The sequence below is a fragment of the Scyliorhinus canicula genome, chromosome 7, assembly GCF_902713615.1.
Source record: "Scyliorhinus canicula chromosome 7, sScyCan1.1, whole genome shotgun sequence".
NCBI classification, from domain to species: domain Eukaryota; kingdom Metazoa; phylum Chordata; class Chondrichthyes; order Carcharhiniformes; family Scyliorhinidae; genus Scyliorhinus; species Scyliorhinus canicula.
The window spans coordinates 160,702,175-160,722,461 of NC_052152.1; the positions used below are offsets into that span (position 1 = coordinate 160,702,175).

The 20,287-nt window shown below is 45.9% G+C and overlaps 1 protein-coding gene across 1 annotated transcript in view; it reads right to left on the bottom strand.

Annotated features, from left to right (window-relative positions):
* slc9a8 (solute carrier family 9 member 8) overlaps positions 1–20,287 on the bottom strand; it is a 97,895-nt gene that overhangs the window by 31,341 nt on the left and 46,267 nt on the right. The window contains exons 11-12 of the mRNA XM_038803170.1: positions 12,184–12,300; positions 9,241–9,323 (exon numbers count right to left, since the gene is read on the bottom strand). Of these exons, the coding sequence (XP_038659098.1) occupies positions 9,241–9,323; positions 12,184–12,300 (200 nt within the window). The remainder of the gene's footprint in view (positions 1–9,240; positions 9,324–12,183; positions 12,301–20,287) is intronic.

Consider the following 20,287-nt stretch of genomic DNA (forward strand, 5'->3'; position numbering starts at 1 on the left):
GAGTAGGCTTCAATGAAGCTACTGTGAAAAGCCCCTAGTCGCCACATTCCGGCACCTGTCCGGGGAGGCTGGTACGGGAATCGAACCGTGCTGCTGGCCTGCTTTAAAAGCCAGCGATTTAGCCTGGTGAGCTAAACCAGCCCCAAGTCAAGCTTTCGTTGATTTAAAAATTAGAGACAGCTGAGCAGGTTAAGAAAAGACGTCAAGAAAATCACAAAATCGAGAATCTATGCACCTTGGAATATTCAGATAAATTTGGGCAGAGACAATAAAGGCATTACCTGTAATTTCCCCCAAAAACAAACATTTGGCAACTGCACTAGCGCCAACGTACTTGTGGATGTCAAATATTGCACTCCTGTTCAAGAAAAGATGAATAAGCAGGGAATTATAGGCCCCAATTACTTTGGGCAAATCAGGGTCCGCAGTATGAGCGAATATAGAATTATGAGCTAATTTAGTTTAAGTTTTTAAGAAGTCAGAGTGGATAGTGAAGGGGATAGAGTTTTATACATTATATTGGAATTATTTTTATAAATTCAGTCATATGTTTTGATGATCTTCACTAGTTACTCAAAGGGTTAAAACCTTCAGTTTCGTTGAAAGGCACACAAAGCTGCTAGCTGCGAAGAAATACCTACGGGTACAAACTACCAGTGTTTAGTTCTCAGGAAGGGACAAGACAGGTGTTAGCTCTCAAAAAGACTGCAAGAACAATGTGGGATCTTTTGCCATTTGCTCTTGTGCCAAATTGTCTGAAGACAACAAAAGGGAGGCAAGAATCACAGTTGTTTGTCTGCTGGAGCATCCATACCTTGAGAGAAGCTATTAAAAACAGCAGGGCCACCCATCATGGAGGTAGATGGATGTGCACAAGCCAGATAACACAACCAATATAAATAATATGACAACATACATGGGCCTCTGCACTGATTGGATATTATAATAAAGTAGACATGCACATGTTGCAATTGGTCAAATGTACTCTTTTACTATGCATGATGTAAACCTGTTTGATACTCCTGATTGGACATGGATAACCAATACAAATGTAAACCTTTGACTGGCAGATGCAAATTTCTTATAACCAAACCCAAAGGTATAACTGTCTGCGTAATCTTGATTCAGGGCTCTCTGGTGTGTGCCATTAGTTTGAGCACTGGAGCCCTTGCTCTAGCTAAAATAAAGGCCTTGTTTGAAACTCCGTCTGATTTTCTTGATGAAAGAGTAGCCGAATAACTGTATTTATCTCCCTTACAGATAAAAAGAATATTTTGGGAGCGAGGGAATGGACGGGGCTCCATAAGTGGAACTTAACGAAGCTGGTGGAGGAGGCCAGGGAGGATCTTAAGAGGTGGGGTACACTGCACTTAACATTGGTGGGGAGGGTTCAAGCGGTGAAAATGAATATTGTGCTGGGGTTCTTGTTTATCTTTCAGGCTCTCCCAATCTTTATACCAAAGGCCATTTTTTGGAAAGTAGACATAATCATCTCTGACTTTGTATGGACAGGGAAGGTGCCGAGGGTGGGGAGGACCCTGCTACAGAGGCAGCAGGAGGTGGTTGGCGTTGCCAAACTTGCTTCATTCTTATTGGGCGGCGAATGTGGACAAGGTGTGGCGGTGGTGGGAAGGAGAAGGGGCAGAGTGGGTTAGGATGGAGGAGGAAGAATCTTGTAAGGGGTCTAGTTTGAGGGCTATGGTGACGGCAGCATTGCCAATGGTTTTGAGTAGGTATTCAGGGAGCCCAGTGGTGCAGCCCACAGTGAAGATATGGAATCAGCTGAGGAGGCATTTTAGGGCGGAAGGGATGTCGGTGCTAACGCCGCTGTGCAAGAATCATGGGTTTGAGCCGGGGGGGGGGGGGGGGGGGGGGAAGAGGAGAGAGAATGGATAGTGTACACAGGAGGTGGAAGGAAGTGGGGCTGGTCAAGGTGAGGGATTTGTATTTGGAGGAAGGGTTCGCCAATCTGGAGGAGCTCAGGGAGAGGGTATAGCCGCCGAGGGGTAGTGAGTTCAGGTACCTACAGGTTAGGGACATTGTACGAAAGGTTTGGAAGGGGTTCCCTAGTTGCCAGGATATACCCGGCTGGAGCGACTGCTGCTTCCGGATGTGGAAGGGGAGGGAAGAATTGGGGATATATACAAGTGGCTGGGGGAGCAGGGAGGCGAGCGGGTGGTGAAGATCAAGGAGAAATGGGAAGCGGAGTTGGGAATGGAGATCAATTGGGGAGTATGGAGTGAGGCACTGCGAAGGGTAAACCGTCTTGTGCAAGGATGAGCCTGGTACAGTTTAAGGTGGTGCACAGGGTGCATATGACTCGGGCGAGACTGAGTGGGTTCTTTCAGGGGGTAGCAGATGAGTGTGAGAGGTGTGGGCGGGGGCCAGAGAATCACACGCACATGTTTTGGGGTTGCGAAAAAGTGGGAAGATTCTGAGAGGGAATGTTCGCAGTCTTAGCCAGGATAGTGGAGGAGATGGACGACCGGACCCTTTGGTGGCAATATTTGGAGTTTCGGAGAAGCTGGAGCTCATGGAGAGGAGGAAGGCGGATGTCATGGCCTTCGTCTCTCCGATTGCACGGCGCCGAATTTTGCTGGAGTGGCGGTCGGCATTGCCACGTGGGGTAGCAGCATGGTTGGGTGACCTGTGTGACTTCCTGCAGCTAGAGGAGATAAAGTATGAGTTAAGGGGCTCAGCAGGGGAGTTTGAGAAAAAGTGGGGGATGTTTATGACCGTGTTTGAGGAGCTGTTCGCCGCAGGGAGGTGGGTGAAAAAGGAGAAAAATCTGTACAAACTGTACAGCTGATTGTTGGGACGTATATTTCCCGGGGTGCTTATTTGCTGTAACCTACTTTGATACAAGTTTGTAATAAAATGCGTTTAAAAACAAAAGGAAAAAAAGAAGAATATTTTGGGGGCTTTTTTGTTTTTGTCTCGATAATGGTGAATAAAAAAAACTCTTCAAAATGGATCAGCTTGTCAAAAGGCGTTGTTTTGAATGACTCAGTCATTTTATTTACTCACTGCACACATTCAACGTGCCGGCAATCTGTTCTCATTGCAGTGTTAATGTAAGCCTACCTACTTGTGACACTGATAAAGATATTACATAGTCTGCATCAAATGATACATAGGATCCCTACAGTGCAGAAGGAGGCCATTCGGCCCATCGAGTTTGCACCAGCCCTTGGAAAGAGCACCCGACTTAAGTCCATTCCTTCACCCTTTCCCCGTAACCTCACCTAATGTTTGGATACGAAGGGGCAATTTAGCATGGCCAATCCACCTAACCTGCACATTTTTTTAATAAATGTTTTTATTCTCCATTTTCACATTTTCCTTCAAAATTTACACCCCACCCACAGACAGCAAACGGTAACAAATACAAAATCAATCCCTTGACAATAACAACAATCCCATCCTCCCACCACCCCAAACAATGGCCCACCTGTCAAGATATGCATCCAATAAAACAAACCCTCCCACGGTGGAAACAAAAAACAAAGGAGAAAAAGAAAAAGGGGGCAGAATTCTCCGCTCCCCCGAAAAATCGGGAAGGCCGTCGTGAACTCGGCCGAGTTTCACAGCGGCTCCTCACGGCCCCGTTCCAGAACGATTCAGGCCCCGGAAATGGGCTAGGAGCGGGGCTGCGGGAACCACGTGGGCGATGACGCCAGAAGCGAGCGACGCCCGATTGACGGCAGTACGACGCTGCTCCGCGTCCTAACAAGGCGCGGGCGACGAAATCCACAGATGGAGAAACGATGATGGAGCCACGGAGGGCCGCCCCGAGGTTCGGACAGAGTGACCTCGAGACCCTCCTCGATGCGGTGGAGCAACGGAGGGGCATCAGCATCATCTGCCCTAGAAGAGGGCATCGCCACCCTGCCAGCGTTGTGCAACGGGCCTGGCGTAAGGTGGGCACGGCAGTGAGTGCTGTGGGGCAGACCCCTCGGTCTGGGGAGCAATGCCGGAAGAAGCTCCACGGCCTCACCAGGGCTGACAGGGTAAGTGCCAAGAGGGTGCCCCTGGGTCACAACAACCCCCCCCCCCCCCTCCCCCACAAGTCCCTCATCACCCACCTCCTCCTCCCCCCCCCCCCCCCCCCCCCAAGGCACGAGGGGGAGGGGGGCGAGTGAGTGGAGGGTGGTTAACAAAGTTGTCACAGACAGACCCACATGAGCGCTGCGACCCCCTGGAGAGAAGCCATGGTTTAGCTGCAACTTTCCCCCCAACCTGTGCCAATATCTGAACGGCCTGCTGATACCTGCCGAATTGTAATGATCTATCTATGCCCCCCCAACAGGACAAGACTGCTCACAACAACCGGGAGCGCAACAAGACCGGAGGGGGTTCTCCCATTATGCACCCCCTGACCACGTTTGAGCAGAGGGCACTGGACCTTGCTAGGGATCTGCCACCTGGGAGGTCGCGCAAGGAGAGGTTGGTGGTGCAGAACCAAGTGAGACAACCCTGCATGACAAGCCCGCCTCCCCCAGCCCATCCTCTCTCCCCTCACACTCAGCCCACTGGACCTCCCCATCCTCTCTCCCCTCACACTCAGCCCACTGGACCCCCCATCCTCTCTCCCCTCACACTCAACCCACTGGAACCCCCATCCTCTCTCCCCTCACACTCAACCCACTGGACCTTCCAACGCCCGGCCGAGTGTCTTATTCTGTTCCCTAGGGTGTGCTGCCGAACATCCAGGGCCGTCTGCTGCCACACCCAACCGGACATCCGCCACCACCACCGCACCAAGGGCCGCACGCCAGAGGGTGGCAGGAGGTCAGCAAGGAGTGCCATCCTCCCAACCCGGGACCGTCGAGCAGGACGCACACACGGCGACACAGTCAGCAGACTCCAATGAGGGAGAAGGAGGCATGGGCCGCGTGCGCCCTGCGGCCAGATATGACTGAGACGATGATACAGTGGAAATAATGACGAACGAGGACCTAGAGCTTGCGGCACTGCTATCTCCCACACCATCCACCATCCCAGAGACACTCGCCTCGGTTGGCCAATTAAGTGATGAGGCTCCTGGGTCACGGTCTGGTGTGCACCACACAGCCGAGCCGGTACAGCAGGTGTATGTCGGAGCAGCCGACGGGCTGGACTGTCAGAGGGCAGCCCAGGCCCAGCATTCAGTTGGCTCCCAGACGTTTCCCGGGTTCCTGGATTTACTCGACCCACCCACACAGCCGATGCATTTTGAAACCCAGGAACACAATGACGGGATGAGGGCCGTCTTCCAGCAGCCCTCTCACAGGCAGCAATGCGCCAGAGCCAGCATGACATTGCTGTTCTGTTTGAATACATTGTGCCAACCTACAGAAGGGTGGCGGGGGGCAGAGAAACGACATGTTAGACGGAGGTTAGTCGACACCTCGGCAGCCGCCTGCCACGGGATACCTGTGCGTCCCGGTGGCCTGGTTGCACTGCTGACACGCGCCCAGCCTAACCCCAGGTCACTTTCTGCGTCCAACGGGCAGTTAACAACACGTCCTCCTCACCAGTGCGTCAGTGGCCTGTGGCCATAAGGCAACCAGCGGCCGTGTCCTTGTGACCGTCCTGCCATGGCAGGGCGGCTGACATGTTGCATCCGGGGGTGGATGACACAATCCACTCCACTCACACCCTCTCCCCCCTACTCGCTCTTCCCCCCCACTGGCCGCAGAGTTCTCGGGGATGCCTTCCCCAGTTTGCAGAGACTCCGGGACGGTCCGCTCACCTCCTCACTCCTCGTCAGCCAGCACGACCGGCTGGCGACTTTTAAAAGCAGGTGTGGACGGCAACGTCATGACATGGCGTCACAACGTCGGGACTTCGGCCCATCTGGGCCGGAGAATAGCGGGGGTGCTGGAGAGTCGCCATTTTGCCTCCGTCGGGCGACTCTCCGTGGTTTTGCGCGAGGAACCCGACTATGGACATTTGGCCGGTGGGGAGAATAGCGGGAGCGCGTCTGACCGGTGTCGCGGGAAAAAACGGCGCGGCACGCTATTCTCCGAACTGGCGTGTCAACGGAGAATCGCGCCCAAGGAGTCCGGCACCGCCCATGGTCACCATAGAGCCCTCTCCCCCCCCCCCCCTTCCCCCCGCACACTCAACGCCGTCCAACCTCTGAAAGAGTGCCGTACATGATACCCAAGAGTTGTAAACCCCGCCCCCCCTCACCAACTCCTCCCCCCAACCTCGGTTCCTCCCCCCGCCCCCCGCACACTCAATGCCGTCCAACCTCTGAAAGAGTGCCGTACATGATACCCAAGAGTTGTAAACCCCGCCCCCCCCAACTCCTCCCCCCAACCTCGGTTCCTCCCCCCCCCCCCCCCAACGTTCCACCCCGGCTAAACCATCCGGACCCTGTTCTACCAGGCTCCGATGGCTGCAGCCCCTCCCCCCACCTCACTCCCATTCACTGGCCGGCTTAGAGCGGCCAGTGTGGAGGCCCCCACCCAGGTCCCTTTCCCCCTTGCCCGACCCTAGGAAAGCCCAAAAATCCCCTTATAAGCACACAAACCCCGCATATCCACCTACACCCAAAGGAGCCCTCACTTCGAGTGCAAGTCCCCCCACTTCCCTTGTCCAAGAATATACAAACCGGCTCCTTTAGCCCATACACCCGCACGCAGTGAAACAAACAAACAAAAAAAAGAAAATACTGTCATGAGGTCACATCGGCACATGGCCAGTGTAGCCACCGAAGTTGGCCATTCCCTCAATACAAAATGGAGGAACGCAAAGCTTGCAGGTTAAAATGGACAATGTTTGCAGCACAAGCAGGCTGCACCAAGCCAATGTGCAGTGTAGCCACCGAAGTTGGCCATTCCCTCAATACAAAATGGAGGAACGCAAAGCTTGCAGGTTAAAATGGACAATGTTTGCAGCACAAGCAGGCTGCACCAAGCCAATGTGTATTCTGTCTGCTAAGAGAGCAGACAGCACCGAAACGAACATTCCGCATACTAATGAGGCAATCTCCGGGATAGTTAACATAGCAATGGAACGATCCCAGGGACAATGGTCACAAATAGAGAAGTGATTGGAAGTGTATGGGAAACCAGACACCCGAGCACCAGCAGGGTTCGAAAACAAAGCACCTGAAGGCCCGCCCAGTAGCCGAGAGATAGCCTCAGTATTGGGGGGGATTCAAACAAATCGATTGGGAAGAGACCCAATCGATTCCCAGCAGGCAAAGGGTCCGCACAAAAGGGCACGAAGCCCTAGGACCTATAAAAGACAGGTCCCACACTTAGTTAGTTCTTCTTGTCCAGCCCTCCTCTCCTTCTTAAGCAGCCCTCCTCTCTGGACCAGCATCTCGACCAACTTTTACCAAAGAAGACCTTGACCGAGAGAGAGGAGAGGTTTGGGACAGCAGCCGCCAACAAGTAAGTGTCTCACAACGATCGCTACCAGAGATAGACACTCCTGACCCCTTTTTAACCCATTCCAACCTGAAGTCTGCAGACCAGAGCAGAGCAAGAGGCCTTGTCCCCTGATCCGGCAGTTCACTTTGAGATAAGTATTGGTTTATTTAGTGGTAGGAATAGTTTAATCCTCTTAGCGTGTGCATGGGTAGTATTATAATAAACTCAGTTGTTTGAACTTACTAATTGGTGTATGGTTTTTTTTGCTTTGAACTTGACCTTGAAACTTGTGGCAGTATCTTAACGATACCTGGCGACTCCAGAGCTAAGTAACGAAACGGAGCCAAATCGAGTGTAAAGCACACTCACCCAGAACGAGCAACACCATTTCTCAATTTCTCAGTTCTGCCACAGTCCTTTTGCCTTCGCAAACTCCTCCGCTGCCTCCGCAATTCCAAAATAAAAGTCCTTGAGCTTGTAAGTCACCCTCAGCTTCGCTGGATATACAATTCCGCACTGCACCGTGCTAATGTACAGTGCCCTCTTCACCCGGTTGAAGGCAGCCCACCTCCTCACCAGCTCCACCGTAAAGTCCTGGTATACACATATACCGGCTCCAGCCCACTGCACCCACCGCTTCTGCTTGGCCCAGCACAGGACCTTCTCCTTCACACTGTACTTACGGAAGCACAGAGTCACTACCCTTGTTGGCTCACTCACCTTTGTGACAGGCCTCCATGATGAGCCCGATCCAGTTCATACCAGGAGGGATCCTCCCCCTCCCCCAATAGTTTTGCCAGCATCGCAGCAAAATATTCAGTCGGCCTCGGCCCTTCAACTCCTTCAGGAAGCCCACAATCCTCAAATTCTGTCGTCTGGATCTGTTTTCCAGGTCTTCCATTTTTCATCACAGATCCTTATTAATCTCCATCACCTTGTGCATCTCCTTCCCCATCGACGTAAGTTGATCACCATGCTGCAATAATGTCTCCTCCACTTCCTTCAGCGTCTCCCCTTGCTCCCGCACCTCCGCCACTACGCTCGCCAACGCCTCCTCCATCAGCACACTCAAAACCTCCCTCATCTCCTTCCTCATTGTCTCCGTGTATTTTGTAAACTGCCTTTCGAATTCCGCAGCCATTACCTTAGTTATTACTTCAGCCGTAAGCAATGCGGCCTCCCCTGGTGCTCCAGCCTCCATTTTCCTTGGTGACCCCACGGTGACCTTTCTACTCCCCAACAAACTTTCAGCTGTTTTCACAGCCGTTTTCTTACTGCACCTCGACATATCCCTTCCCTGTGTTTTCTTCTGGCCTTCACTGCCCCTAGGACCGGGCGTCAATCCCCGACAATGCCGTTCACAAACGGGAGCCCTCCAACGCGCGGCTGCCTCCCGCCCGCCCTCACCGGAAGTCAGCTGTCACCGCTTCTTCAATAGCCTTGGTGAGATCTTTTCACAGTTGTTCCCTCTGCTGCTAGAATTCAGCTTTAATAAAATAATCAACTTGAGGCCTTTAAGCTCGCCCTTCCCCCGCCTGCATGCTGGAAGAGGCTTTTGTCTGCTGCTGTTCAGCCAAATCTTTCACTGTTTCTGAGGGTCTAGTAATCAAGAGACATACCATTCCTGGGGGGAAAGTACTCCTCCAACATTCACCTACGCCTTTTCATCAAAATTCCACCCCGTATTGATTAAAAAAAGAGCTGTTTTCTGTAACCTTGGGCAGGAGCTGCCTTGTGTGTGCCCACTTACTCCATGGTGCACACCGGAAGCCCTCCTAACCTGCACATCTTTGATGGTGAATGATAAATTGCACTAGATCACAAAGATTAAGATTTAAGTTTCATAAAAAGAATAGTTGAAATATGTACTCACAATACACCAGATAACAAAGGACACCTCAAACTTGTGAGGAAAGCTGAATATTGCCAGGCCAATGTAAGCAAAAACACATGTCTCTGAAAAAAAAATGGTTTTATAAAAATACTATTATCAAGATTTTAACATAGTAGTGCAACCAAGCAAGGATTTGCACACTGCCCTTTCACCCAGTGACCTGGGTTTGAAGCTTGTTCAGCTTGCAAGCATGAAATTGCTCATGTTCTTCTGGCAAGTGTGATGGAGCCTGTGTCGGTGGTCTCAACCCAAGGACACAACATACTAATATATTCAGTTTGGCACAAACTTGGACATAATTCAGATAAATCAAAAAGGTGATTATGTAATAATTAGGCCGAGACATGTTGCTAGAGTGCAGTGGAGGTTGATTTACTCAGCACCTGGTATGGTGCCAGACCTGACAGACAGATGTTGCACAAGAAAGAAAAATAATCTCTTTTCAGTTCTTTTTTTCCTCAAAGTTTTTCCGTACCGGCCTCCCTGAACAGGCGCCGAATGTGGCGACTAGGGGCTATTCGCAGTAACTTAATTGAAGCCTACTTGTGACAACAAGCGATTAATTATTATTATTATTTATTATTATTTAAATTCAATAAATTTCATTTAAATTCCAAAAGCATGATGTTGATGTATTGTGTTCAATTCTTCAACTTCATATATTGAAAAGCTTTGATCCTGGCACTGAGAGACACACGTCATGGAGACGTATTTATCTTTTAATGATTCAAACATGCTGAAGATACCTCTACTATCCCAGTGACTGGGAAATAATTATAGCATAGCAAAAGCCAAGGGAAAGACATAATAAAGACATCAAAGGCACAGAATAACTCTTTTCATCTGTTTCTTTTGACTATTACAACTGTGATTAAAGAATTTCATGGAAAGACAAAGTACTATATTTTTCCAAGTAAGGATGAAATAAATTCTTCAAAATTCGTATTGGAAAAATAGCTCAGGCTGAATTGTTCTATTTCCACACATTGGTAGCTAAAGAGAGTTAGATAAGATACCTGAATTCATATGTTACTTTGTTAGTTTACATAAAACTATTTTCTCTTAAATCCAGCATTGCGAGGATGTTTAGTTAATTTATATCCCATTTATGGCATGGAACTTTGGTTCTCTTGGTACTAAATCCACAGGATGCTGGTATCTAATAAGCCTTTGTCAGGTGTTGAGAGAAGATGTGAACAGATCATATAATGATCAAAGCATGTTATGCTATTGGCCCATTGAAGGTGCAAAGTCTGAAAGAAAGTTCCAAACTTGTTTATTTTCAGGACATGGACATCACTGTCAGTTATTTATTGTAGTAAAGCAAATTAGCTTAAGAACTCATAAATGCAGGGGTAGCACAGTGGCGCATTGGTTAGCACTGCTTCCTCATGGCGCCGAGGATCCAGGTTCGATACCGGCTCCGGGTCACTGTCAGTGTGGAGTTTGCATATTCTCCGTGTCTGCGTGCTTCTCACCGCCACAACCCAAAAAGATGTGTAAGATAGCTGAATTGGCCATGCTAAATTGCCCCTTAATTGGAAAAAAGGAATTGGATACTCTAAATTTATTTAAAAAAATTAACTCATAAATGCAAAATAAAAACTACTACCGAATACCACAATCAGTGCAATAAATTTTGCAGTTAGTTAGCTCAGTTGGCTGTTCGGCTGGTTTGTGATGCAAAGTGACGCCAACATCGTGGGGCCAATTCTCATACCGGCTGAGATATTTCATGATGGCCCCGCCTTCTCAACTTCAAACCATCGCCCGAGGTGTGGTGACCCTCAGACTAAATCACCACCAGCCAGCTCTCTCAAAAGGGTAATAATAATACTAACAATAATAATCACTTAGTCACATTGAAGCACACATAATGAAGTCACTGCGAAAAACCCTATGGGGATTATAGCAACTTTCATTTCAAATGTTACGGAAACTTAGTTTGAAGTTTTTAAGACACCAAAAACTAATATAGGGCAAAGATCTTTGTTGATAAGGGTCAGTAAAATCGTAGGCCCCTTCTCTGTAAATACCTGTACAATCGTGCCAAACCTCGCCGAGAAGGAAATTTTCCCTGTTGACTCAAAATTATTTTCAACAGCTTGGGGAAAATTATCCGGAAAATAATTTGAAAGAACCATTAAGTGAATCAAAATATCTATTGGAGAAAATTCCAGAAGAGACTCATCTTCAGTTCTGGATATACAAGCTAGGAGTAAGCCAAACTAAATCCATTACTTGTTCTTGGAATTATTCTTGGGTCTCTGACCATTGCATTTAAATTAAACTTGTTTCAACAACTTTTGAAAATCAAATCTCGAACCTCTAGGCAATTGATACAACTGAGGGCAGCTAAGAGCCAATTTGCTATGGAACTGAAGTCATCTGTAGACCAGACTTGAGAGTCAAGTTTTCTTCCTTAAAAAGGGACATTAAACACAGGATCACGGAATTGTTATACTGAATGAGGGCATTCAGTTGATGGTTAATGAACTAGTTTTTCAAAAAAGAATCAGACAGCTTCATGGTCGTTTTTACTGATAATTCAGAGTTTTTTAAAACCAAATTCAAATTCATGCCATGCGATAATTTAGATTTGTGTTCACATTATTGCCTATGGATTACTGGTCCAGTAACCCAACCACCACACTACCATTGTAACTTTTACTATAACCTACAGTATCCCAAAGCAGTTCTATTATTCACTGGTTGCTTTGCTATCAATTATCACCAGGTTCCCCATACAATAACAAGTGAACATTTCCATGTGATTCTTGAATAGTCTGCTCAGTCATTTTTCAAATCATATTAGTTCAATACTTCTTGAGCTAAATTAAAATCATGTTACTGCAATTTTTGAAAAAAATCCACACTATAATTGTAAAGGCTGGAGTAATGCAAATATCCCAAAATACATACCGCACATAAAAGCAACAGTCCGCAGCGTCTGCTGCATAAGGATTTGAGTAACTGGGGAGAGGTTATGGTGAGCATAGTGTGACATCACAATGCCAGAAAATAGGATAGCCATGATTCCTAAAAATAAACAAGGAGGCAAAATAAAGATTTTAACACGGAATTTATCAATAATCCTCGAATGTCACTCAGTTAAATTCATGAATTACATACAACATAGAAGATAGTGCAGAAGGCCATTCGGCCCATCGAGTTTTCACCGATCCACTTAAGCCCTCACTTCCACCCAATAACCCCATCTAACCTTTTTGGACACTATGGGCAATTTAGCATGACCAATCCACCTAACCTGCATGTCTTTGGACTGTAGGAAGATACCGGAGCATCCGGAGGAAATCCACGCAGACACGGAGAACGTGAGACTCCGCCCAGACAGGGTGTGAAGACATAAATGCTAGCCACTGTGCTACCCTGCAACTGTTAACTCCAATGCCAGCGCATGAGAGAGGAATAACACGGCAGCTTGTCTTTACCTTCAGCAGGTTTATTCCACGTACAGCTCAACAGAGATAGAACCATGAGGGTTCCATCACATATTCCAGCTGTGTCCATTCATACTCTGTTGGGAGGTAGAACCAATAATCATCGCCTGTCTTTAATAAAGCAATTAGCTGAACAATGTAATTGCCAAAGCCTGCATTACTGATGCATTGAAACAACTGTGAAACAAACCCAGTTGACTGATACATTGAAACAACTGTGAAACAAACCCAGTTGATGACAAAAATATATGTATAGAACATCGGCATTTTTGTTTTGTGAAATGGTGTAAGTTGAAATACGCAATTCTCATACATGGCTTCAAAAAGGTGGCTTGGGCTTTTGAGGTCATTAGCGAATGAATGGCACATATCATTCATTATGCTTGTCCACAGGATTCCTGTGAGTTTTCAAACTGCAATATGCAGTTGTCAGACAGTCTAAACAGAATGTTGCCTTCTATAGGGAATCTGGGGCTTGAGGGATATGGGCAAGTGGCAGAGTATCTTCTCAACCAAGGACAGTGAAGAACCCTAACTGAAGTCTGCAGTGTAAAGTAGGAAAGTATAACTTAGAATGGTTAATTCAGTGTAAAATCATTTACGAAAAAATGAAATAGAAAGGCAAATTAAGATGGAATTGAGAGAAATAAGAAAAAGAAAAAGTCAAACATCTGTTAATTTTCTAAAAACATCCCTAACAAAAATTAAAGTGTGAAGGAATGGGATTTGTCAACGTAAACCTTTAGTACTCGAGGGAGTTAAAACTTATCACAGTGAAAAAAAAAATCAAGGACATGCAATCAAGGACATGCCCTATCTTTCTTTTGCCATGTTTAATGAGTAAAATTGACAACGGCATGCCCTTCCATGTTTTTGAATGCAGTTTATCAGTGAGGTGATGTTATGGAAAAGAGTCTGAAGGAGCAGGGAAAATTGGCCAGGAACGTGCAGATTTCTGTATTTACGTATACGCGTGCAGTTGTCAGAATTTCCTATCTGATTTACTGCTTAATAACGGAGGGCGTTGATAAGCCATACTGGTCATTCCAATGGCAAAATTCAGGTCATAAACATCTCCGTCCCCTACACATCACTTCACAAAAATATGCATCATATTGAATATTAAATCAGGATCATTTCAGTTTTGTGCAGTTCATGTTGAATAACAAGCAGAGCGCCTCAAACCAAGTCATTTATAATCATGAAGAAAAGTACTAGCAAAGACAGACTTTGATCTATTTTTTTCCCTTTGTATTTCAACATGTATTTATTTATATCCTCCAGACATTAAAATTAGCATGCTGCTATCTTAATCAGGTAATTATTTTTAACCAACCCCCTATGATTTCAACAAATAAAGCAATACTTGCAATTCAACTGAAACATTGTAATTTCCTTAATATAGCATTTTAACTGTCCCAGCAAGATTAACTAAATCAAGTTATATTTGAACAATTACATTTTATTATGGTGTTCTAAGTACTCATTTCATCTTGTTATTCTTGGAATAGATGGTCAAAGCGCACATTGGAAATGTAAGGAAGGACTACTTTGGTTCACATTAAACCTACAGCATCACATACATAATTATCATAGATTATCATAGAATTTTCAGTGCAGGATCATGGCCAATCCACTTATCCTGCACATCTTTGGACTGTGGGAGGCGGAGCACACGGAGGAAACCCACGCACACACGGAGAAGATGTGCAGACTCCTCACAGACAGTGACCCAAGCCGGAATCGAACCTGGGACCCTGGAGCTGTGAAGCAATTGTGCTATCCACAATGATTGGAAAAGGTTACTGAATGAATTTCCCAGTGAAAAAAATTTGTAAAACTTGTCAAATCTTAGTTAATTGCTTAAAGAACAAGACTGTAACAAAGTGGTGTTCAGTTGATTTATCCTATTTGCTGTTTTCCACTGTTCAGCAAATCTACAAACTTAGAAAATAGTAGGAGAAGGCACTTCTGCCCTTCGAGCCTGCTGCGCCATTAATTATGATCATGGCTGATCAAGTTCAATACCCGGATCCTGCCTTCCCCCATATCCCTTGGCCCCTTTAGCCCCAGGAGCTAGATCTCATTCCTGCTTGAAATTACACAACATTTTGGCCTCAGCTACTTTCTGTGGTAGAAAATTCAACAATGCGTGAAAAAAATTCTCCTCACCTCTTTCCTAAAAAGTTTCCCCCTTACCCTCAACTATGACCCCTAGTTTTGAACCATTGGGAACATTCTTTCTTTCTGAATCTACCCAGTTTAATCCTGTTAGAATTTTGTAAGTTTCTTTGAAATCCCCTCTCGCTCTTCTAAACTCCAATGCGTATAATTCTAGCCGACTGAGTCGCTCCTCATATGACACTCCTACCATCCCAGGAATGAGCCTGGTAAAACTTCATTGCATTCCCTCCACATCAAGAACATCCTTCCTCAGATAAGGGCACTAAAAGTGCACAGAATACTCCAGCTGTGAGTTCACCAACGCCCTATGCTATTGCAGTGAAACATCCCTATTACTATACTCAAATCCTCTTGCTACAAAGGCTAACATATCATAGAAATCCTAACAGCACATCTTTCAGGATTTGTGAGAAGAAACCAGAGCAGCCGGAGGAAACCCACGCAGACAAAGGGAGAACATGCAGACTCCGCACAGGCAGTGACCCAAGCGCTGTGAAGCAACAGTGCTAACTACAGTGCTACCAGTTGGATCTTCAAAAAAATTCCAGAAGATTTGACAGGCACAATTTCCCTTTCGTAAATCCATGCTGACTTTATCTGATTATACAACTGCTTTCCAGATGTTGCGTTATGAAATCCATGATAATGGACTCTGGCAATTTCCCTACTACTGGTGTTAGGCTTGCTGGTCTACAGTTCGCGGTTTTCTTTCTACCTCCCTTTTTGAATAGTAGGGTTATATGAGCTACTCTCCAATCTTGGGAACCATTCCACAGTCTAAAGAATTTAATAATAATAATCTTTATGAGTGCCACACATAGGCTAATATTAATACTGCAATGAAGTTACTGTGAAAATCTCCTAGTCGCCACACTGCGGCGCCTGTTCGGGTACACCGAGGGAGAATTCAGAATGTCCAATTCACCGAACAAGCACATCTTTTGGGACTGGTGGGAGGAAACCGGAGCGCCCGGTGGAAACCAACGCAGACACGGGGAGAACATGAATACTCCACAGTGACCCAAGCCTGGAATCGAACCCGGGTTCCTGGTACTGTGAAGCAACAGTGCTAACCAATGTGCTATTGTGCCACCCGTTATTTTTGAAAATGACCACCAGTGGTTCTACTATTTCGAGGGCCACTTCCTTAACTACTCTGGGATGAAGGTCATCAGGCCCTGGAGATTCAATCCATTAATTTCCCCCAAACCATTTATTTTCTAACATAATTTCCTTCAGCTCCTCACTGAGAGTTATGTTGATGCCTGCCTTTGTAAAGAAAAAAGGAAAGTACAATTTTAGTTCCTCAGCCATTTCCTTGTTCATAAGATAATAAAAACTTGGCCATATGCCCCCTCGAGCCTGCTCCGCCATTCAATAAGATCATGGCTGATCTTTTTGTGGACTCAGCTCCACTTACCCGCCCGCTCACCATAACTTTTAATGCCTTTACTGTTCAAAAACATTGAATGAGGGCAGCACGGTGGCACAGTGGTTAGCACTGCTGCCTCACGACGGCGAGGTCCCAGGTTCGATCCCGGCCCTGGGTCACTGTCTGTGTGGAGTTTGCACATTCTCGTAGTGTTTGCTTGGGTTCCGCCCTCACAACCCAAAGATGTGCAGGGTGGGTGGATTGAACACGCTAAATTGTCCTTAATTGGAACAAATTAATTGGGTACTCTAAAATTTATTTTTTAAAAATACAACGAGATAGCCTCAACTACTTCACTGGGCAGGGAAGTACAACCTTTTAGGTGATTCACAACCTTTTAGGTGAAGACATTCTTCCTTAATTCAGCCTCAAAATAAGGGGGAACAGATTTAGGACTATGCTCCCTAGTTCTAGTTTCACCCTCCAGTGAAAACAACCTGCCTGCCCCTATCTTATCTATTCTCTTCATAACTTTATGTGCTTCTATAAGATCTGTCCCTCATTCAAAGAGCCTTTCCCTTTCCAAGAGCCGGTGCAGGCTTGATGGGCCTAATGGCCTCCTTCTGCACTGTAAATTCTGTGATTCTATGATTCTTCTAAATTGCAATGAGTATAGTCCCAGTCCACTCAGTCTCTCCTCATAAGCCAATCTTCTCAACTCCAGAATCAACCAAATTAATCTCCTCTCACCCCATCCAGTGCCAGTACATCCTTTCTCAAGTAAGGAGACCGAAACGGTACATAGTACTCTAGGTGTGGCCTCACCAGCATCCTATACCGCTGCAACATAACCTCCCATAAATTCCATACCTCTGCATTGAAGGACAAAATTCCATTTGCCTTCTTAATTACCTGCAGCACCTGCAAACCAACCTTTTGTGATTCATGCACAAGGACACACAGTTCCCTCTGCACAGCAATTTTTTACTATTTAAATAATAGTCCATTTTGTTGTTTTTCCTACCAAAATGGAATACCTCACATTTACCAACATTATACTCCATCTGCCAGACCTTTGCCCGCTCAAACAATCTAGATCTCTCAACAGACTTTGTGCCCTCTGCACACTTTGCTCGACCACTCATTTTAGTGTCAACTGCCAACATTGACACTTGGTCCCCAACTCCAAATCATATGTGAATTGTAAACAATTGCAGTCCCAACACTGATCCCTGAGGCACACCACTAGACCCTAATCGCCAACCAGAAAACACCCATTTGTCCCCACTCTTTTGTTTTCTGTTAGTTAACCAATGCTCTATCCATGCTAATACATTACCCATTACACCATGCATCTTTATCTTGTGCAGCAGCCTTTTGTGCGGCACCTTGTCGAATGACTTCTTGAAATCCAGATACACCACATCCACCAGTTCCCCTGGTCGACCGTGCTCGTAATGTCCTCAAAAGAATTCCATTAAATTAGTTAAACATGACCTGCTTTTCATGAAACCATGCTGCGACTGCAGCTATCCAGATGTCTCGCTATTTCTTCCTTGATGATAGATTCAAGCATTTTCACCACGACAGAAGTTAAGCTAATCGGCCTATAGTTACCCTCTTTTGTCTACCGCCTTTTTTAAACAGTGGGGTCATATTTGCTGTTTTCCAATCTGCCGGAACTGCCCCAGAGTCCAGTGAATTTTGGTAAATTACCATGAGCGCATTTGTTACCTCTTTTAGTACCCTGGGATGCATTCCATCAGGGTCAGGAGAATTGTCTACCTTTAGCCCCATTAGCTTGCCAAATACTATCTCCCTAGTGATAATGATCGTTTCTAAGTCCTCACCTGCCATAGTCTCCTTGCCATCAATTATTAGCATCTTCCACTGTGAAGAATGACAATAAATACCAGTTCAATGCCTCGGCCATTTCCTAATTTCCCATTATTAAATCCCCCTTCTCAGCCTCTAAAGCACCAATGTTTACCGTAGCCACTCTTTGTCGTTTTATATATTTGTAGAAACTTTCGCTATCTGTTTTTATATTCTGAGCTAGTTAACTCTCATAATCTATCTTACTTTTCCTTATAGCTTTTCTCGTGGGTTTCTGTTGAACTTTAAAGATTTCCCAATCCTCTAGTTTCCCACTAATCTTTGCTCTGTATTCATTTTCTTTCAATTTGATACCCTCCTTTATTTCCTTGGATGTCTATAACTGATTAACCCCTTCTCTCAGTCTTCTCTTTTCACTGGTATATACATTTGCTGAGCACTGAAAATTGCTTTGAAAATCCTCCACTGTTCCTCAATTGCCCCACCGCAGTATTTGCTTCCAATCTACCTGAGCCAACTCCTCCCTCATCCCATTGTAGTCTCCTTTGTTTAAGCACAAGACACTGGTATTGGATTTTACCTTCTTACCCTCCAACTGTATTTTAAATTCAATCATACTGTGATCGCTCCTGTGGAGAGTATCCCTAACCACGAGATCATTAATTACTCCTGTCTCATTTTACAGGATCAGATCTAGGATAGCTTGCTCCCTCGTAGGTTCCATTACATATTTTTCGAGGAAACCATTGTGGATGCATTCCATGAACTCCTCCTCAAGGCTTCCTTGACCGAACTGGTGTAACCAATTGGCATGTCGATTAAAAGCCCCCATGATAATTGCTGTACCATTTTTACATGCATCAGTCATTTCTTTGTTTGTTACCTGCCCCACTGTGATGTTATTATTTGGTGGCCTGTAGACTACGCCTATCAGTGACCTTTTCTCTTTACTATCCTTAAAACAGGGGCTGGTTTAGCTCAGTGGGCTAGACAGCTGGTTTGTGATGCAGAACAAGGCCAGCAACGCGGGTTCAATTCCCGTACCAGCTGACAATTCCTGAATTCTCCCTCTGTACTCAAACAGGTGCCAGAATATGGTGACTCGGGGCTTTTCACAGTAACTTCATTGCAGTGTTAATGTAAGCCTACTTGTGACAATAAAGATAATAATAATAATTTATTGTCACAAGTAGGCTTCAATGCAGTTACTGTGAAAAGTACCTCGTCGCCACATTCTGATGCCTGTTGGGGGAGGCCGGTACGGGAATTGAACCCGCGCTGCTAAATAATTTACATTATTTCTAATTTCCACCCAAATGGATTCAACCCGTTTCTCCATAGAACCATCATGTCTCACTACCATCCTGATGTCATCCTTAAATATCAAAGCTACACCACCTCCCTCATCTCCCCGTGTATCCTTCCGAATAGTCCTGGATATTTAACTCCCAGTTGTGATCACCCTGTAATGGGTACTAAATCGTACTCATTCACGATTTGTGTCGTTAACTCATTTACCTTGTTTCGAATGCTATGAGCATTCAGGTAAAGTGCCCTGATGCTAGTTTTTAATACCTTCTTTTTGAATCCTAATACCCCCATTAATAACATCTCCTGAGCTCTTCTTCCCTTAACTTTTTTCATAATTTTCCATGCAGTTGAACCCACCTTCCCATGTGCTAACCTGCTGCTTTGCTTCCCATTAACCATTATACTTCCCGTGGTTCCCCCCCCACATGCTAGTTTAAAGTCCTTAGGACCACCACATTTATCCTTTCTGCTGGAAAACTGGTCCCAGATCGGTTCAGGTGAAGACCGTCCCAACGGTACAGATCCTTCCAGGTCCAATACTGATACCAATGCCCAATTAAATGGAGCCCCCTCTTTCCCGCACCACTCCTTTAGCCACGTGTTCACTTCCCGAATTCTGTTTCCCATTGTGACTTCCCCATTCCTGACTGTAAGAGCCTACATTAGGTTTTAATCAATCTTTTTCCCTTCATATACCAATAGAAACTTTTACAGTCAGTTTTAATGTTCCCCACTACTTTCATGTTGTATTTTCCCCATCTTAATCGCTCCCTTGGTGTCTTGTTATGCTATTTAGGTGTAGCATAAGTTGCTTCCTTGTGGTGCACTCGACAAAGGAAGGATCAGACATGAAGCCAACTCC